Here is a 19,402-nt window from a genome sequence, read left to right as displayed (position 1 = left end):
TGGCAATAACTGTCAACTGTTGTTATACATATTGTATTCAAATATTATAAATGAACTAACCAGTTGAATAATGTTGAAATTTACCTCAGAAGACATGCAAGAATAGTCCAATGTCAGTCTGAAATTCCCACCGGCAGCCTTGTAAGCACATTACGCTAACGATGTCAATTAAATCTTAAGTAGTGCATTTAGTTACAGTGAACGTTTGCCTATGACAATATGATTACTGCAAATATTTTAACATTTGCTCCCATGTACTAAAATCGATTATGTTTTATAATACATGAAATGGGTATAATTTTGTTATGTTAATCAAATGTTGGAGCGTTCATCTTTAACAACAATATTAAACAATAAACATTTCAGTCTTCAACATTAATACTGGCTATTTTAGTTTTGTAAGCGAACTTCATTCCAAGTGCATTTGATATAAGTCATGATCATTTATACAGAACCAGAATTTAAGTTAGCAAAGGTTCCTGAACTGTCCCCAACATTCACAATCATTTGCCTTAACAGAACACACTGTTGGCTTTCAAGAAATAAGATTAAATTATTTTCAATTACACTTATAAAACCAGAGGGTTATAGTCCTTAAATGGTCTTGTATGCTACTATTATATTACTGTTATACTTCTATCATACTGCTTTTATACAATTTCTTCTCAATAGTTTTGAAACAAGCTGAAAGCGTTTGTACGAACTAGTAAAATACTCAAAAGACTTCTAGTGAAGGGTCTATTCCAATGATCTCCCTTTACTGATCTGTTTCAGATTGCGAGAGGCGAGGATGCAGGCTAGGGGAGTTAATGAAACATTCAAGGGAGAGCATCCACACAGGGGAGATAATGGTGCATTTAAGGGAGAGCATCCACACAAGGGAGTTAAAGATGCATTTAAGGGAGAGAAACCACAATTGTATGAACACCTTTTGCATGACTATGTCATTGCTCTATGAAACATTTTCTGTGACACTTCAACATGGAAACTTCCAATAAAGATACGATTTGTCTGGGTATAATTGATGATACACTAAAAGATTTGTAACGATAGATTGTGAGATTTAGAATCATACACTATAATAATATTAACAATATACCATGAGATGAGAATAAACCCCACCACAAAATTTATTTTAGGGTGCATGTCGCACAGCAGACATTTGGGGTACTGTAGTACTTTTTATTCTGATTAATATAATGATATACAGATTTATATAAGATTAATCATGTATATTCAAAATAAAAATGTGTTTACAAATGATATTATAATACTGTTCTTTTACTTAATTTAATATATATTTGAACTGTTGTATTTACAAGACAATTTTTAAATGTATTTTTATATATTTTTTCTGCAATTATCATTTGTTTGTGAATAAGAACACCATATTCTTATTAGATTTATTCTTTTTTTTCCTACATCTCATGTAGTAATAATTGATCTAATATAAAATCATTAAAACTAAACATTTTATCAACACAGATGGAACAAATAATATAGAATTTTATTTTCAAATCTGTTATTGCATGTGTATGTATGCTTATGATCTAAGATGTGGCATAATGGTTAGTGACCTCTGATTGTACATATGAACGTTGTTCTGGGAAAACAGGGCTTAATGCATGTACATAAATTGTTGTCCCAATTTAGACTGTGCAGTCCACAGTGGCCAATAAAGGGCAATACTGTCTATCTAGACTGGATTTATGTTTAGAAAGTACTTTCTTTAAATCAAAATTGAAGGGCAAAGTGTTGTCTCTGATCTGCACTGACTAACTTGGGTTGACACTTAATGCATACGCATTAGGCCCTGTTATGTCAGAGTCAGATTCCTATTGAAAGCATATTGATGAAATATAGTACTTGGCACATGGTAAAACCATGGAAGCATTATACTGCTTGTTGTTGCTTATCGTGATGTTGAAAAGGGCATGTGCATTTACCTATAGTTTACCGATAGTATATAATTGTTTTATTCTTTTTGTCTTTTAGGTGGTTATTTACACCACTTAGTGTTGTATAACACTTGTATTGGCTTTAGTTTTAGGAATATATGTGAAAGGCTCAGACATATGTTTGAAAAACTACTATTTACTTCACATGTGTATTGCCTGTAGGTAAGAAATTGGGGTTTGTGGAAGCCATTCACAATTATTTAGTTATGATTTTGTTTTATTTGAGACTTTTTGACTCTGTATTTGATGCATGATTCTTAACCCTTTGCATGCTGGGAAATTTGTCGTCTGCTAAAATGTAGTCTGCTGAATTTCTAAAATTAGCATTTTCTTTGAATTTTTTTCAAAGAATACTATCAGAATAGCAAACAATTTGGATCCTGATGAGACGCCACGTTTTGTGGCATCTCATCTGGATCCAAACTGTTTGCAAAGGCCTTCAAAATTCGGTTCCAGCACTGAAAGAGTTAACCTTATACCTCTCTGATGCGCACTTTCATGCATTTATAGTCCCTTAGAAAACCAAATAAAATGTTAGCCCTTTCTTACTAGATTCAAGTTTTTAAGCCTTTATTTCTAAACCCTAACATACCTATGCGCCGCAAACAGCATACAACCAAAACAAACAGCAAGTTACTTGCAGGCTGTTCTGGTTTTATGCTGGTTGCCTGTAGCCATTTTCACTTTGGTTCTGAGAGTGAAATGATTAATGACCAACCATTGCTATTGTTTGTGAGCTTCATGTGATACTGATGTAAACCATTTCAACTGTGTGTAAACCATTCCAACTATGTGTAAACCATTCCAACTCTGTGTTAACATTCCTTCTTGCACATTTAAGCCACATATTACTCTAGGTTTGCATCATTCTGCAAAAAAGGGAAGCTACATTGCATATGCGTAAAGTGTCCTCCCAGGCTAGCCCGTCCAGTCCTTTAATAAATGCATTAAACTGTTTAACAACAAACAGATATGAGGTTTCAGTAAAAATGTTATTTATTTGTATAACCATTGAACACAAATTCAAGCTAGTGGATCGTATGATACAAAAATAAATTGTACTATAGCTATGATCAATATATGCAAATTTAAGTCATATATACTTTCTTCTGAGATTTCAATTATTTGGTTTTATCTGCTCACCCCAGCGCAACGCACTCAATGTAAGCTTTTGTGTTCACTGTTTGTTCATTGTTTGTTGACTTGTTCCTCGTCCATCAATTGTGCGTTGCAACATTATATTTAAACAGGGCTCAATGAATGTTCATAAAATAACGTCCCAGATTAGCCTGTGCAGTCAGTGCAGGCTGATAGCAAACTTACCTTTCCACTTAAATGGAGTTTTTATTTTAAAGGAAGTCTCTTCCCAATGAAAATCCAGTTTACTGCGCTCAATACCTTGTATTGTATTGACTTTTATTAGTCCCCTTCCGGTTTCACCGGAGGGACTTATGGTTTGCGCTCTGTGTGTCTCTCAGTCCGTCAGTCTGTCACACTTTTCTGGATCCTGCGATAACTTTAAAAGTTCTTCATATTTTTCATGAAACTTGAAACATGGACAGATGGCAATATGGAGATTATGCACGTCATTTCATTTTGTCCCTACGTCAAGAATTCCGGTTGCTATGGCAACAAATAGACTTAAATATTGCTGAAAATGGTGGATCCTGCAATAACTGGTAGGGGACTTTTATTGCTTGGCAATAGTCTTGTTATGTAGATAATTTTAGATGTGTTTCATATACACCTTGAATATAACTGTCAAACTTTTTTTCGTTTGTGATTGCATTACATTTTTGTGTTAATTGTAGTATTTTACATTTGTTTGCAGTCTTGTGTGTTGGGGAAAAAAGAAAAAAAAAAAAGTATAGAATTAGAAACTTACTTTTACATCATAGTGTTCATTTTTAACTAAAATGATCTATAAATTGGTTTGTGTATTCAATATACTTATGTAAAATCGTTGTGTTGGAATTTTATTTTATTTTGCTATATTTAGCATGTATACTTATGAAGTGTTCATGCAACAGTTGATATTTTATGAATAAATTAAGTAGTTTGTTTACAAAGGGTTGTAGTTTGGGCCTTGTTTTGGCAAACTGAGCTTCATGCATGTGCGTAAAGTGTCATCACAGAATAGCCCGTGCAGTCTTCACTGGCTTATCATTGAAGACATTATAATCTTGTTACGAATTTTTAGTTTGTAGGAAGTCACTTCTTAATGAAATTGAGTAAAGGGGGAAAGTGGCCTTCCTGATCAGCTTGTGCTCACTGCACATTTCTTAACCCTTTGCATGCTGGGAAATTTGTAGTCTGCTAAAATGTCGTCTGCTGTATTTCTAAAATTAGCCTTTTCTTAGATTTTTTTCAAATAATACTATCAGAATAGCAAACAGTTTGGATCCTGATGAGACGCCACGTTCTGTGGCGTCTCATCTATATCCAAACTGTTTGCAAAGGCCTTTAAAATTCGGTTCCAGCGCTGAAAGGGTTAAAACACAGTATTATGTGAAGTTGGAATAAGACATCAATTTGGGAATAAATTGTTATTTTTCAAAAGTGCATAATATGTAGTTTAATATGTTGTTTTTATTTAGTTTGACATATTATAATTAAAACAGATACTTGCATACATAATAGCATCATTTAAATTAATTTTACTGCAAAACTGGATTGTTTATTGATTTTTTTTTAAATCCTCATGAAATGAAACGCATGACGCATGGACACAGTTTAAAAATACAGTAAAAATTATGAAAATACAAATACTCTTAATGAAAAAGTCATGGAAAATTGCTTATTAATCTTGTAGTATAGATAAAATATTAGAGAAATAGATACAGACCATGAAATTAGTAGTTTGAGAAAATCACCAAAATGATGTCCATTCCACGTTTGATGTCTTATTCCAAATTCACATAATACAATGTTCTTAAGCACAATTTTCCCAGGACGCATGCTCATTTGATTAATGGAAGACATGTCATATTGTGGAAGTGACTTCGATACAGTTTTCGGTATGTTTATTGTTATCTTGCAATATACCATGACAAAAGTGTCTTGGGCCAAAGAATTCCAAGTCGTTGTACCAAATGTGTTTAAAATGTTTGTACTGAACTATTATGAATCTCATATCTTGTTCTACACATTTTTATCTGTTACATTTTTCTGTTTACTTTTTATATTTTAGGGTGTTGTGTTTACATTCTTGATCAAAATTTTATTAGAATATTTATTCTCTTGTTAATAAATGAATTTAAAGTTACTTTGCTGGCTTGTATTTTAATTATATGATGTAACACTTAAGGTTGAAAAGTTAAACTGAACTTTTCCTTGTACTAAGGTGCAATTATTGTAAAAATCTATGCAGCATAAGAAAATCTTTATTCACTGCCTTACGGGTCGAATGTATTAACACAATGTCTCAGGTGTTATCTAACAAATTATTACCTAAAAATATATATTTGTATACATTTTTCATACGTCGTTTAGTTGGATTTTTTGCAGTTTTAACCAGTATTTCAGTCTTATCACAGCGGTAAGTTTAGTAACTCACACTTTTTCTGGGTTTGCTGGAGAACTGGTACAAAGTACACATACTTTTGCCAGAAATTGACAACTGCTCTACTTTAATCAGAGGTAGTGGAGTAAATACTTACACAAAAGTTAATGACAAATAATCACACTGGTTATATGGAGTAGTTCTTACAAAGAAGTTCATGACCAATCACCACACAGGTTGTATGAAGAGGTACCTATCAAACAAGTTTATGACCAAACTCCGCTCGGTTTATATGGAGTAGTTCCTTACCAAGTAGTTTGCGACGAATCGCCACACTGGTTATATTGTGCAGTTCCTTGCAAAGCAATTCATGACCAATCACCATACAGGTTATATGCAGCAGTTCCTTGCAAACAAGTCCAGGACCAATCACCAGACATTTTATGTGGAGAAGTACCGAACAATGAAGTTTGTGACCAATCACCACTAAGGTTATATGGAGTAGTTCCTTACACAGAAGTTTATGACCAATCACCACTAAGGTTATATTGAGAAGTTCCTTACAAAGAAGTGTTTATGACCAATGACAACACAGGTTATATGGAGTAGTTCCTTACAAAGAAGTTTGTGACCAATCACAACACAGGTTATATGGAGTAGTTCCTGACAAATAAGTTCATGACACATCACCACACAGGTTATATGGAGTAGTTCCTTACAAAGAAGTTCAAGACCAATCACAACTAAGATTATATGGAAGCGTTTCTTACACAGAAGGTAATTATAAATACCTCACATGTTATATGACCAAGCAGGGAACATGGGCGTCAGCAGGAATTATCATGGGGGATGAGAGGGTTTTACCTGCTTTGCCGCCTGAGACTTGGACATTGTTTAAAAATACCGGTAGGCCAGATAATAGTGCATCACAAAGTATATTTGGAAGTTCACGAGTCAGGATTTGGAGTTGATAAATTGACTGTAATGGAGTTGATTATACCTTTGTTCTCATTCCTTTGATCATTGTGACTTCTTACATAGAATCTCACCAGTCATCACTCATCATCTGAAGGCATTCATTGTGTTTAACCCACAGTAACTAATGTGATAGGTAAGTCGTGAGAGGAATCGGAAGGCCCTAATTTAGGACAGGACCTGTGTATGAGTAATTTCTTTTAAGATGTTTTGCAACTCCTTAAGATGCTTATAGGGATATTCTTTTCATGAAAGTACCTACATCATGCAGTTTCGAGAAAACATTACGCATGCCACATTGAATACGTCTTCATGACGTATTCAGTTCCTTTAAATACTGAATGATTGGCCTTGTAAAATCAGTTTCAATCAATATTCACAGCAGTAAGTGAGAAATTATATTGTTACTGCAGCTACGTCGCAACGGGATTATCAATCTAAGTTGTTGAGACTGCTGATATTTCGGGAAGGAGCTTTTTACCCAAATTTCTTTTTTTTAAGAAGTGTCAAATGATTCTTATATATCAATATTTCAATTACATGTAACAAAGTCTATAACTAAAATTTATACGACTCTGTTCTTTTAATCAGAATTCTTATAAAGGGTAGTATTAAATTAGTTTTTTCCCAAATAAGTGGTCTTTTGCGGAAAAAAATCTCTATCCTGAAAATGAATTGTTTCCCAAAATGGAAAGGGAAAGGCCGGTGTTCAAGAAATCATTGATGTCTAATTATTCTCAGCATCACTTTTTGACCCTTAATGGAAAGTTATATGAAATACCTTGTCAATAAAAATCTTGTTTGGTTTGATAACAAAGGACGTAATAAAATGTGCGTGGCTTAATTTAAAACATCCCAAGCCACAATAAATTGCAGCTTGTCCACAATAATTGACAGCTTTCCTACAATATTTGGCAGCTTGCCGACAATAATTGGCAGCTTGTTTACAATCATCGACTGCTTGTCCACAATAATTGGCAGCTTGCCCACAATAATTTTCAGTTTGCCCACAATAATTGTCAGTTTGCCCACAATAATTGGCAGCATGCCTACAATAATTGGCAGCTTGCCTACATTCCTGGGCAGCTTGTCCACAATAATTGGCAGATTGGACTACAATAATTATCCATTTTCCCAAAATAATTATCATTTACTTAAATGTTTTTTTCTATTATCTGACTGTCATATTCAACTCCAGTTTGTCCGGATTTCCATGCCATCATTTTATATCACAATCACACTTGTATAGTGCACCAAACAATACTCCGATTGGCTAACATCACAAAGCCATCATAGACTGTGTCCTCAATAGGATTTAAATGTACATGAAGCTGTGCAACAAAAATGATTTTTGAATTTGGATCCCGAATTTTAGAATAAGTTTGAACAAGGATATAGAGACTAATAGGTTGGTGAATTGCATGGAGAATGGTTATCTGGAAAATCGGAGGAATTTATCGGGTGAGCCGAAGGCGAATCCGATAAGATCCTCCGACGAGCCAGATAACCATTCTCCATCCGCGTCACCAACCTATTATTCTATTTATCATGTCACATATATTTATTTATTTTTCACCTATATTTACACTGTAAAATAGTTTAACTGGAGAGTTTCGCTAAAATAATAACTTCATTTCGTCAAAAAATGACGTCATTTCACAAAAAAGAGCGCCTGACGGATATTCAATGACACGTTGTCAACTAGCATAATATCTTTTGGGTTATTAGGTTACCTATAAATCAATCGGATTTAAAGGCATGTGCAAGGATAAATTTAAATATAAAGTCGGTTGGGTGATCACATATATATAACTAATTTTGATGTGTATTCTTAATTATTTACAGAAAATTCTCATTAGCAAAAGACCACGTACTTTGAGGAAAGTTCAAGTTACGTACATTTATAAATGCTGATAGTAATTTTCAATGTAATTATTATCCATCAATGTATTTGAGTTTGTTATCCATCAAGGTATTTTAATGAAACTTTCAACAATACTTCTGAGTACAGTGAGTGTCGAACATTTTGGAAATTAACAAGGGTCCTTTAGATTGAAAAAAAAATCCAATTGTTGAGCAAAAAATTGGGAAATTTAAGTGTAGTTTTTTTGTGTTATAGAAACTTTAAATTTAGAATGAGAGTTTTATTAACATTATTTTTGCTAAGGTTCAACTCATGACATATTAATAGGAAGAATGAACAATATATTTATAAAATACAAAAAAAATAAATAAAATAATTGTTTTTAAACTTGATATAAGGAATTTTAGGCATTTGTAAGGGATATGCAGTGGACAAGAACCATAACTCTTCGTAATGCTTAAACAGTCTCATGCTCAATACATGTTCTATCAAAATTCGCGGGTTTCTTAAATAAAGAAAGATTAAGCACTTGGTGTCTACGGAATAACCCTAAGAACGCTGCAAGAGTGGAAATCAGGCACAATACGGACTCTTAATCCATTACACATTTGTGACCGTTATCTGAGCCTGGTTCGAACAATTTCATTAAGGCGGAAAGTTACGTCTCTGATTAGCCTGTTCGACTGCATAGGCTTATCTGAGACGACACGTTTCGCATATGCAATTAAGCGCAGTTTGTTATAAAACGAGGCTCACCTATTGCTGTCTTGTTGTTTTGTAGGGCAATGCTAGATAGGTATTCACAGAACGGGCCGGAGCAGAGCTCCAGATAAGATGCGTATCTGCGTATTTACGCATTGAAAAATTAAAAAAAAAAACGCATTAAAAATCAGCAAGGTACGTAACATTACGCAATACAAATCTTGATACGTATTTTTAAGAAAGTCTGTTCATATCATCATTTTAACTTCTTTCATTGGCATTTATTTATATAAATAACCAATTATAATATTTCAAGATTAAACACACCATGTAATATATCAGTTATGTGCGTAAATAGAAAATACCCCTCAATATTCCTAAGTATCCTATATGGCTGAAACAAAGGAGTAAAATACGCTTTAACAATAATACCAGGGGGTAACACACCCTTTCGACTAAATTCTTATCTGGAGCTCTGGGCCGGAATATCCCCTCGAAAACTACTGGGCTGTGAAACGCAAACATGAAGACAACGTGTGCATCATACCGGATGACAATTTGAGCTTTGTTTTTGTTTTCTAGATGGGACAATATTAGTGTTTTCAAAATAGTGAAACAAGTGCAGGTTTGAACAACATCTCTTTATGGTTATGCGAGCCTTGCTCTGTAAAAAGCAGGGTTACATCCTGTCTGTAAGTGTCATCCCAGAGTATCAGGATAACACTTTTCACTTCTATGATTTTTTTCTTTTAAAGGCCGTGTTTTCTTATCGAAAATCCAGTTTAGGCGGAAAGTAGTGTCCCTGGCTAGAGAGGATGATACGTCCCTTCTATTTCTTTTGCAGTCTCATGTTCAAAAGCTTTATTGCTAGATCTACTGTTTTCGTGTGATTTTTAGGAGCAAATTGAAAACCATATACACTCAAAATCAAAGAATATTTTGTCAAATATTTCGTAAAAAGTAAATCCATAAGAAATCAGTGTTCCTTGTAGCAATAGCGAACATGTCAACGCTAGATGTGGTATGCGAATAAAGGTTAATGAGATACAAAATGCTCGATTTTATGTTTGTTGTGACAATATATTTCACGTGAATTTCCCGCGACGATATCCGATATCCAAACATTTACGAGTGAACGCGCAGACCTAATAGAAAGCACAGGCAAGTGCGCTGCAAATAAACAAAAAGATTAAAGATCTATAAACACAATATGTATTGCCTTGGTTACACTTTCATTTGTGCGAGCTATATGTATTCTTGCCAAATCGCTAAGAGCATGACGTCCTCTCTTGAGTTCCGCTTATTAAAAACATAATGACTTCTCGTGAAAACTAAATCATACTTCCGACGCTGCAAGAAGCCAATCTCGTCTCGCGTTTGCTCGTAAATGGCCGGGCATCGTCGCGGGAAATTCACATGGAAAGTATTGTCCCATAAAAAATTAAAAACGAACATTTTGTATCTCGTTTAATCTATGTTACCAGACCACATCAAGCGTTGCAATTTCGGATATTGCTTATTTTGTAGATGGAATACTGTTTTTTTTATGTGTGAACTTTATTCAATGAAATATATTTTACGAAATATTCGTTGATTGTGAGTGCGACTTTAAGGCAGAAATAGGGCCCCATTCATGTAGCAAGCCGTACAGTAAATGTTTTCAGGATTTAATTTCAATTCCAAATTTCACTTATCCTAGAAAATTAATTCGTTCAGTGCAACAATATAAAGAATGTTCATATCAAACACGAACATGTGAAAGCGTATTTAAAAATAACATTTTATATACAGAACTTGCAGAGTCATTTAGCGGATAGAGTGGCAGTCATTAACATGTACATTTCTTTCTTTTTGTGTTATTTTGTTATTGATCAGTTTTTTTTTGTTAATCATTTTCTGTTTTACTTCAAGGTATTTGGTTATGTTCATGTTACTTTACAAATACTTGTTATTAAACAAGGTACATACACACTTAACTGTAACTCTGCCCTTACATGTGATATGCAGTGCATTTGAATTAATGCACTGTTAAACTCGGTGTTTACATGCAGTAACAGGGTTTTCATCCCTCATGTGATATGCATCAAAGTGGTTTAAGATACGTAAGTTTGTTGTATTGTTATGGGCGAGGTTTACCAAAGGAGATAAATACAATAATTATTTTGAGGCTTAAGTGTGAAACCTTTTGGAACAGTGTTTTTATCACTATCTTGGGAATGAGGCCGGGCACCTTTTTATTGGGAAAAATGTCATTGTTTTGACAATAACTGGGGTATAAGTGTTTTTATTTTTTTTGCTAAATACTTTTAATTGAGAATAAAAGTGATTTTAATGTTAAATTTACTACTTATATAGCTGGATTTGAGATAAGTCAAATTTTCAGACTTATGAAAAAAAAACTTTTTTGGGAAGCTTCAATTATAATTTTTAGGTCCTAATTGGGAAAAATATTTACTGTTTTCCATTGGGAATAGGCTCCCCCTAAATTTGAACGGAAAAAACACTGTAGTATAAATACGTATCATCTGATACAATCGACACTCGACACTTGATATGTATGTGCATAGTACCGGTATAGTTGACTGGTTGTTTTAAGTAAACTGCTTCCTTATTTGTATCCTTATTTGATAATTATGAATCTTGATTATTATTTTGATAATACTGTCATTTGATGCATGCGTGAATATACAACAGCCAATGTTTAGAATTCAGCATGTTTATTGTATGGATCAAACGTGTACATGTACATTGATTAATATTAAACGTGTAAGAACATATAGTAAGTCAAAACATTCGGATATCAAAATGCAAATTTATGAGGATTATTTGTCATTGGCAAGAAATGATGCGTTAGTAAGTATTTTTGGGGATAGATGATATGCCTTTTAAATACTTGAAAACTCATTTATTGTATTTGTGTTATATTTTAATATATACAATTGTATCTAATTTTGTTTAAAGAACTGTACACGAATTCAGATTGAAATTGTTGCAATGTTTACATTACAGGGAAAGCAGTTTATAGTTTGATGTTAATCACATACAGAAGTACATGTAACATCTGTACTTCTCTTCTCCTTAACATTACATTTCTCAGAGAGTAACATTTAAGTGCAAAAATGATGTTTACATTTTTGTTATTCACACAACAAACCAAATTGATAAGCCATATTTATTGACAACAGTAATTTCGCAAACACTTGCGGAGTCTGATTATTTTATTGTAACAGAAACATTCAGAAGTTCAATTGTAAAACCTGGTTGAAAAGGAATCAGTCTCATTCTGGGAAAATGAGGCTTATTGCGTGTACGTTCAGTGTTGACCCAGATTAGCTTGTGCAGTCATCTTTCTCCCTAAACTTTATTTTCACTAAAACGAGACTTTCTTTTTACGAAAAATTGCATTAAAGCGGAAAGTGTCGCCCTTGATTAGCCTGTGAGGACTTCACAGACGACTTATAAATCACATGCATTAAGCCTGTTTTCCCAAAGTGAATTTCATATTAAATATAATTTTATAGAACATAGTTTTGGCCATTAATTTATTAAAAAGTAATTTAGCAAACATACATTTTATGATAAGTTCTGAGAATAAAGATTATATAAAATCAACAATATAAACATGTAGAAGATAGCAACCTTCTTTTTGCAATGTGATATTTTTAATTGTTCATGTATCACAAAGCGCAGACTACAAATAATGCTGGAGCTATGGGAATGTGTTTTACATAGAACAGAATATAAATAATGAAGGAGCTTCAGGATGTTGTATTATGAAGAGCAGAAATTAAAATATGCAAAATCTGTGGGAATAATTTTGGACCAGATATTACTTGGTATTGTTTGTAAGGAAATATATCTTAATTTATGGTGTGTGCGAAGATAAAATTTTGAACTAGTTTTTATGTGAATGTATATCCGTTTGGTTCAGCAAAGTAATGTGTCACTTACATAATTAGAGTCAATTAAGATACACGCACTGGTTTAGCTTGAAAACGAATGTGTTGAAGATGCTAATTATTAATCTAAATAATTGTCAGGAATCAGTCTGCACATTATTTTTTCATTCATTTTCTCAGATACATTATACCGTATGTGTCCACAACCTGAGAGCCTTAACCCTTAACCACTTACGTATTTTGACGAAGTTAAATTTAATTAAAGACCTGTCTTACTTAATGCAAGTTTTAAAGGCTTCTTTTTCAACTCTTATATACTGATGAGCAGCAAACAGTATAAAACCTGAACAGACTGCGAGTTACTCACAAGCTGTTCTGGTTTGCACTTAGCCATTTTGACTTTGCTTCTGAGTGGGAAAGAGTTAAATAATTGCATCTCTATCATATCATTGTATCTCCCTTATATCATTGTGTCTCTCTCATATGATTGTGTCTCCCTCATATCATTGTGTCTCTCTCATATCATTGTGTCCCTCTCGTATAATTGTGTCTCCCTCATATCATTGTGCCTCCCTCATATAATTGTGTCTCCCTCATATAATTGTGTCTCTATCATATCATTGTGTCTCCCTCATATAATTGTGTCTCTGTCATATCATTGTGTTCCTCTCGTATCATTGTGTCTCCCTCTTATAATTGTGTCTTTCTCATATCATTGTGTCCCTCTCGTATCATTGTGTCTCACTCATATCACCATGACCTAGTAGAGACTGGCTCAAGTGCCATGGTAAGGACATCGAGGTCACATCACCGCTCTTATGGTTATGCTAATCTGGTGAGTTTCAATAGTATATTCATGGTCTAAGGTGCTCACATAAACATCACCAAAGTTTTTGTTAATTGCGATGATCCTCTAAGCTGGCACGATGGCTGGGCAACCTTATAACTGCAGTGATAAATAAAATGAAAAAAATAATTCTTATTGTGCAAATGAATACGCCCCTTATAGATGTTGCAGAGTTCCACCACATCGGAGGGGGTTAGGGTTAGCCTATATAACCCTAACCCAGATGAACACGCCCCATATGAATGATTCAGATTTCCACCACCTCGGAGGAGGGGGGGGGGCTTAGGGTAAGCCTATATAACCCTAACCGTAATCCAAATGTACACGCCCCTTATGAATGTTTCAGAGTTTCACCACCTCGGAGGAAGGTTAGGGTTAGCATATATAACCCTAACACCAATATACACGCCTCTTAGGGATGTTTCTGTGTTCCAGCACCTCGGAGGGGGTTTGGGTGAGCCTATGTAACCCTAACCCTAACCTAAATGAACACGCCCCTTTATGTATGTTTCAGAGTTCCACTACCTTGGAGGGCGGTAAGGGTTAGCCTATATAACCCTAACCCTAATCCAAATGAGCACGCCCGCTATGAATGTTTCAAAGTTCCACTACCTTGGAGGGCGGTAAGGGTTAGCCGATATAACCCTAACCCTAATCCAAATGAGCACGCCCCTTACATATTTTTCAAAGATCATCCACCTCGGAGAGGGGTTTTGGTTAGCCTTTATAACCCTAACCCAGATTAACATGCCCCTTATGGATGTTTCAGAGTTCCACCTCGGAGGGCGGTTAGGGTGAATCTTTATAACCCTTACCCAAATGAGAACGCCCCCTATGAATGTTTCAGAGTTCCATCACCTAGGAGGAGGGTAACATTTAGCATATATAACCCTAACCCAAATAAGCACGTCCCCTATGAATGTTTCAGAGTTCCAATACCTCGGAGGGCAGTTAGGTTAAGCCTATATAACCCTTACCCCATCCCAAATGAACATACCCCCTTATGTATGTTTAAGAGTTCCAACACCTCAGATGGCGGTTAGGGTAAACCTATATAACCTTAACCTAATCTAAATGAGCACGCCACTTGTGTATGTTTCAGAGTTCCACTACCTCGGAGGGCGGTTAGAGTTAGCCTATATAATTTTAACCCTTATCTAAATGAACACGCCCTTAATGTATATTTCAGAGTTCCACCACCTCGGAGGGAGGCGAACAGATTGAGACCCAGTCACACACACGTCTCTCGGAAGATATAGACTGCTACTTCCAAGATGGCAAAAGGAAGATTGGTAGGTTCATCATTTATATGTTTAAAAAAGTCTTTAAAAACAATGATCATAAGATGGACATTAACATGCAGGAATAGTGCTCAGAGATTTAATTCAAGCAAATATTTTTTTACTGGGCATGTTCATTTTAAGAAGAGGGTGGAGTAAGTGCATTATTAAAAACAAATCATTAAAAATTTGAAATAAATAATTTATTGACCTGTTTTATATATGCCTTTCACAAATTGCTAAAAAAATAAAAGTTGATGTTTCACGATCATTGTGTGTTAACTTTACATGACCAAATTGTGCTAACACAGCATGTTACAAATTGTGGGGTCATTAAATAATCATGTAATTTATTGAGTCAAATCATGTAACTAATTGAGTCGCATGGCTTTCATGTTATTTTGCTGATCTCATTAACTTCTAAGTAAGAACTTCTTAAAGAACACAGCAATATTTTCCCTACTTTATTTAGTTCTCGAAAACGACACTTGTCCCCATTGCTGTCCAAAAAACCTTTGAAGGTTTCCAGAACAAAATGTGTTTGGGGGGGGGGGGGGTAAGTCAATGCAACTTTCAGTTAATTTCCTTATGCAGCTCTATGGCTTGAACCAAACTTCAAAAAATATTGACAACGTGAAAACACTTAAAAGTATTTGTTTTCAACAAATAAAATAAACCAATTCCTAATTTAAGATGTCACTACGCAAATATTCCCAATTTCAGTTTTTTCGCGCTACTTTTTCCCAATTCGGTTGGTACGAAGTACTTTTCCCAATTTGGAAAAAAAACATACGCTGCAACAGCTTTTCGGAGCTTATTTGCAACAGCTTCTGATAGCTAATTATGTTCATCTATATAAGCGATGCTTCATCTTCCAGCCATCAGAACAAGTATGATAAATATAACGAAACACACATTTAATAAGTTACCCAAGGGTATAGGTACTGGGGAGGAGTGGACAGTGTTCACCACTTGTGGTCAACGATTATTTCCCGCCTAAGGCGGATAAATTTAGAATTGGAGTTGTTCGTCAATCTGATAACTTGAGTTAAGTGTGCAAAAATGATAATGATGCAAACGTATTAGGGAAGTATTTGTATATTTCATGTTTTCAGTGGTGCAAATTAGAAACATGAACTTTATTGAAAAGTGACATTAATTTACGTTAAACTTGTGAGAATTAAAATGTTGGATATTTCATGCATTGGGTACAGGCCCAGGAAAATGACATCAAATAAAGGAGCAACGTTATTGAAAAATGTGGCTTAATGCACATGCATTAAGAGTTGTCCCATATTAGCCTTTGCAGTAATTACAGGCTAAACGGGGCAGACACTTTCTTCCTAGACTAGACTTTTGTTAAAAAGAGACTAACTTTCAACAAAACATTCTGTAAAAGCAGAAAGTTTCTTCCCTGATTAGCCTGTCACTGTGTTGACTGTCCAGGCGATGAGGAAGACATGCACATGCCTAAGTCTCATGTTTCTCTCATTGCAGATTTCATGTTGGTCTATAAGGAAGACATAGGCCAGCCTAAGTCTCATGTTTCTCCCATAGCAGATTTCATGTTTGTCTATGAGGAAAACATAGGCCAGCCTAAGTCTCATGTTCTCTCATTGCAGATTTCATGTTGGTCTATGAGGAAGACAAAAACCAGCCCAAGTCTCTTGAGACTCAGAAGGTATCAACTGATCACAAGAGATACACGTTACTGGAAAGTCTGCGCAAGGCTGGACTGGAGATGGAGGAGGTTTGTACATCAGGGCCCGGGCTAAAAGCTATGTGTGGAAATCATAAGGAATTTCAACACATATTTATATCTCTTCCAATCTTGTACATGTATATTGGTATTTTACATTACAATGAGGCGTGCACAGATTGCTAACATGCTTATTTATGAGCAGCGCTGATGGAAAACAAGTGTCATTCCATATAGGCCTGTACAGTTTCATATAGGCCTGTACAGTTTCATATAGGCCTGTACAGTTCCATATAGGCCTGTACAGACTGCACGGGCCAATCTGGGAAAACACCTTACGCACATGCATTCAGCCTTATATTCCGACAACGAGTCTTAATGTCCATTCCACCTATGTTCAACTTAAGATTTACTTAAATGTTTTGTGACTATTGGCCCTTGGTCATATCTATGATCATTCTGTACATGAAATTTTGTTTTAGTCTGAATTCAAAAGCAAATATCAGCTGATATAATTATTCGCATTAGTCAATATTTGAGATTGATAATGTAGAATGTAGCCGTAGGGCCAGAGTGGAGTTTCTCAAAAAATATCTTTGTTCATGTAGCACTTAGGCGATTATTGACATCTTTTGTTGATTATTGCATTAAGGCAAGCAGTAACAAATCATTAAGAGCCGATGGGTACTAAACCTTTGAGACTTACATCATTGTTATTAGAACCCCTGTGACTTGCACCCTTGTTGTTAAAACCACTAATCCTACCACCCTTGTTGTTTAAACCACTGAGACTTACACCCTTGTTGTTGAGACCACTGAGACTTGTTGTTAAACCCATTGAGACTAACACCCTTGTTGTTAAACCCATCTGAGACTTACATCCTTGTTGTTAAAACAACTGATCCTAACACCTCTGTTGTTTAAAACACTGAGACTAACACCCTTGTTGATGAAACAACGTAGGCTTACACCCCTATTGTGAAACCCACTGAGACTTATATCCTCGTTGTTTAAACCACTGAGGCATCCACCCTTGTTCTTAAAACAACTTAGGCGTACACCCTCGTTCATAACCCGATTGAAACTTACACCCTCGTTGTTAAACCCATCTGAGACTTACACCCTTGTTGTTAAAACCTCTGATGCTTACACCGTTGTTCTTAAAACAATTGAGACTATAACCTTGTTGTGAAAAACATTTAGGCATATACTCTGGTTTGTATAACCACTGAGGCGTACACTCTGGTTGTTATAACCACTGAGACTTACACCCTTTTTTCGAAAACCACATAGGCTTACACTCTGGTTGTTATAAACACTGCGACTTACACCCTTGTTGTGAAAACCACATAGGCTTACAATCTAACTGTTATAACCACTGTGAATTACACCCTTGTTGTGAAAAGCACATAGGCTTACAATCATATTGTTATTACCACTGAGGTTTACACCCTTGTTGTGAAAACCACTTAGGCTAACACTCTTGTTGTTATAACCACTCAGACTTACACCCTTGTTGTGAAAACGAATTAGGCTTCCATTCTGGTTGTTATAACCACTTACACTTACATCCTTGTTGTGAAATATACTTAGGCTTTTACTCGGTTTGTATAACCACTGAGACTTAACCCTTGTTTTTAAAACCACTTAGGCTTACACTCTGGTTGTTATAACTAATGAGACTTTCACCGTTGTTGTGAAAACCACTCAGGCTATCACTCTGGTTGTTATAACCACTGAGGCTTACACCCTTGTTGTGAAAACCACGAAAGCTTACACGCTGCATGGTTGTTAAAAAACGAAACACTTTACTGCATAGTACACTTGATGCCAACATCAATTACACATATTCGCTACTAACAAATGATTTTCATCCCGTTTGATTTACATCAGGTAAGCATGGACCACACACATAAATTTAATGTATTTCTTAATAATGTTCCTCATATATTAAATAATTGTTTACACAAGTTACTTTCCTTTGATACGTGAAACGCATTTAAAGATAAGTTACTTCCTTTGTCGATATATGTTTGTTATCAAAGTGGTTATCGAGGCTAGACAACATTAATCATGCCTTCATGATAGGGAATATAATATCTGGTCTACTATAGAAACGGCCAACTACACTACAGGTTGAGTCATAAATTCACAACCTTTGATCAATCAGATGCATGAGTATAACATTACCTGTTCATTTGACGACGTGCTTAAGTTCAAGGCATAAGTAGCCATAAGTGCAATGAGAGTCAATCATCTATGCGCTATATCCGATTGTTACGCTGGGGTGATCCAAACCATGTTCGATAACTTTGACGCCGATATTTCGTCTCAGAATAGTACAGTGTCTACACACTCACTGGCGATGGTGATGATCATGGTGGCGATTATGATCTTCCTCTTAAGACAGCATTGAACATACAACATACACCAAATTCAGATATGGTCAATCCGAGAGAATATGCAATTGATATTGAGCGTGTTCAAGGACCAAATAAACCACATATTCCAGTAGACTGGCTGTGTCCGCGAATCTTGCGAAACTAACTGACTTTGGATTTCTTCAAGATTCACTTACCCATAGATTTCTTCAAGATGCACTTACCACAGAGTCATGTCCTGAATATATTCGATATAAAACAGGCTGTGCCGAGAACAGAACATACGATCAAACCC

At 35.1% G+C, this 19,402-nt stretch overlaps 1 protein-coding gene and 1 pseudogene across 1 annotated transcript in view; both read left to right on the top strand.

Moving 5' to 3' along the window:
• Positions 1-5,223, top strand: part of LOC127840458 (anoctamin-7-like) — a 37,283-nt gene extending 32,060 nt beyond the window's left edge. The window contains exon 12 of the mRNA XM_052368877.1: positions 775-5,223. Within this exon, the coding sequence (XP_052224837.1) occupies positions 775-801 (27 nt within the window). The 3' untranslated portion in view covers positions 802-5,223. The remainder of the gene's footprint in view (positions 1-774) is intronic.
• A 6,464-nt stretch (positions 5,224-11,687) lies between these two features.
• The window catches only part of LOC127841068 (anoctamin-7-like), a 51,243-nt pseudogene continuing 43,528 nt past the window's right edge, over positions 11,688-19,402 (top strand).

This window comes from Dreissena polymorpha, chromosome 8 (genome assembly GCF_020536995.1).
Source record: "Dreissena polymorpha isolate Duluth1 chromosome 8, UMN_Dpol_1.0, whole genome shotgun sequence".
NCBI classification, from domain to species: Eukaryota; Metazoa; Mollusca; class Bivalvia; order Myida; family Dreissenidae; genus Dreissena; species Dreissena polymorpha.
This window is presented reverse-complemented; position numbering and strand designations above follow the sequence as displayed.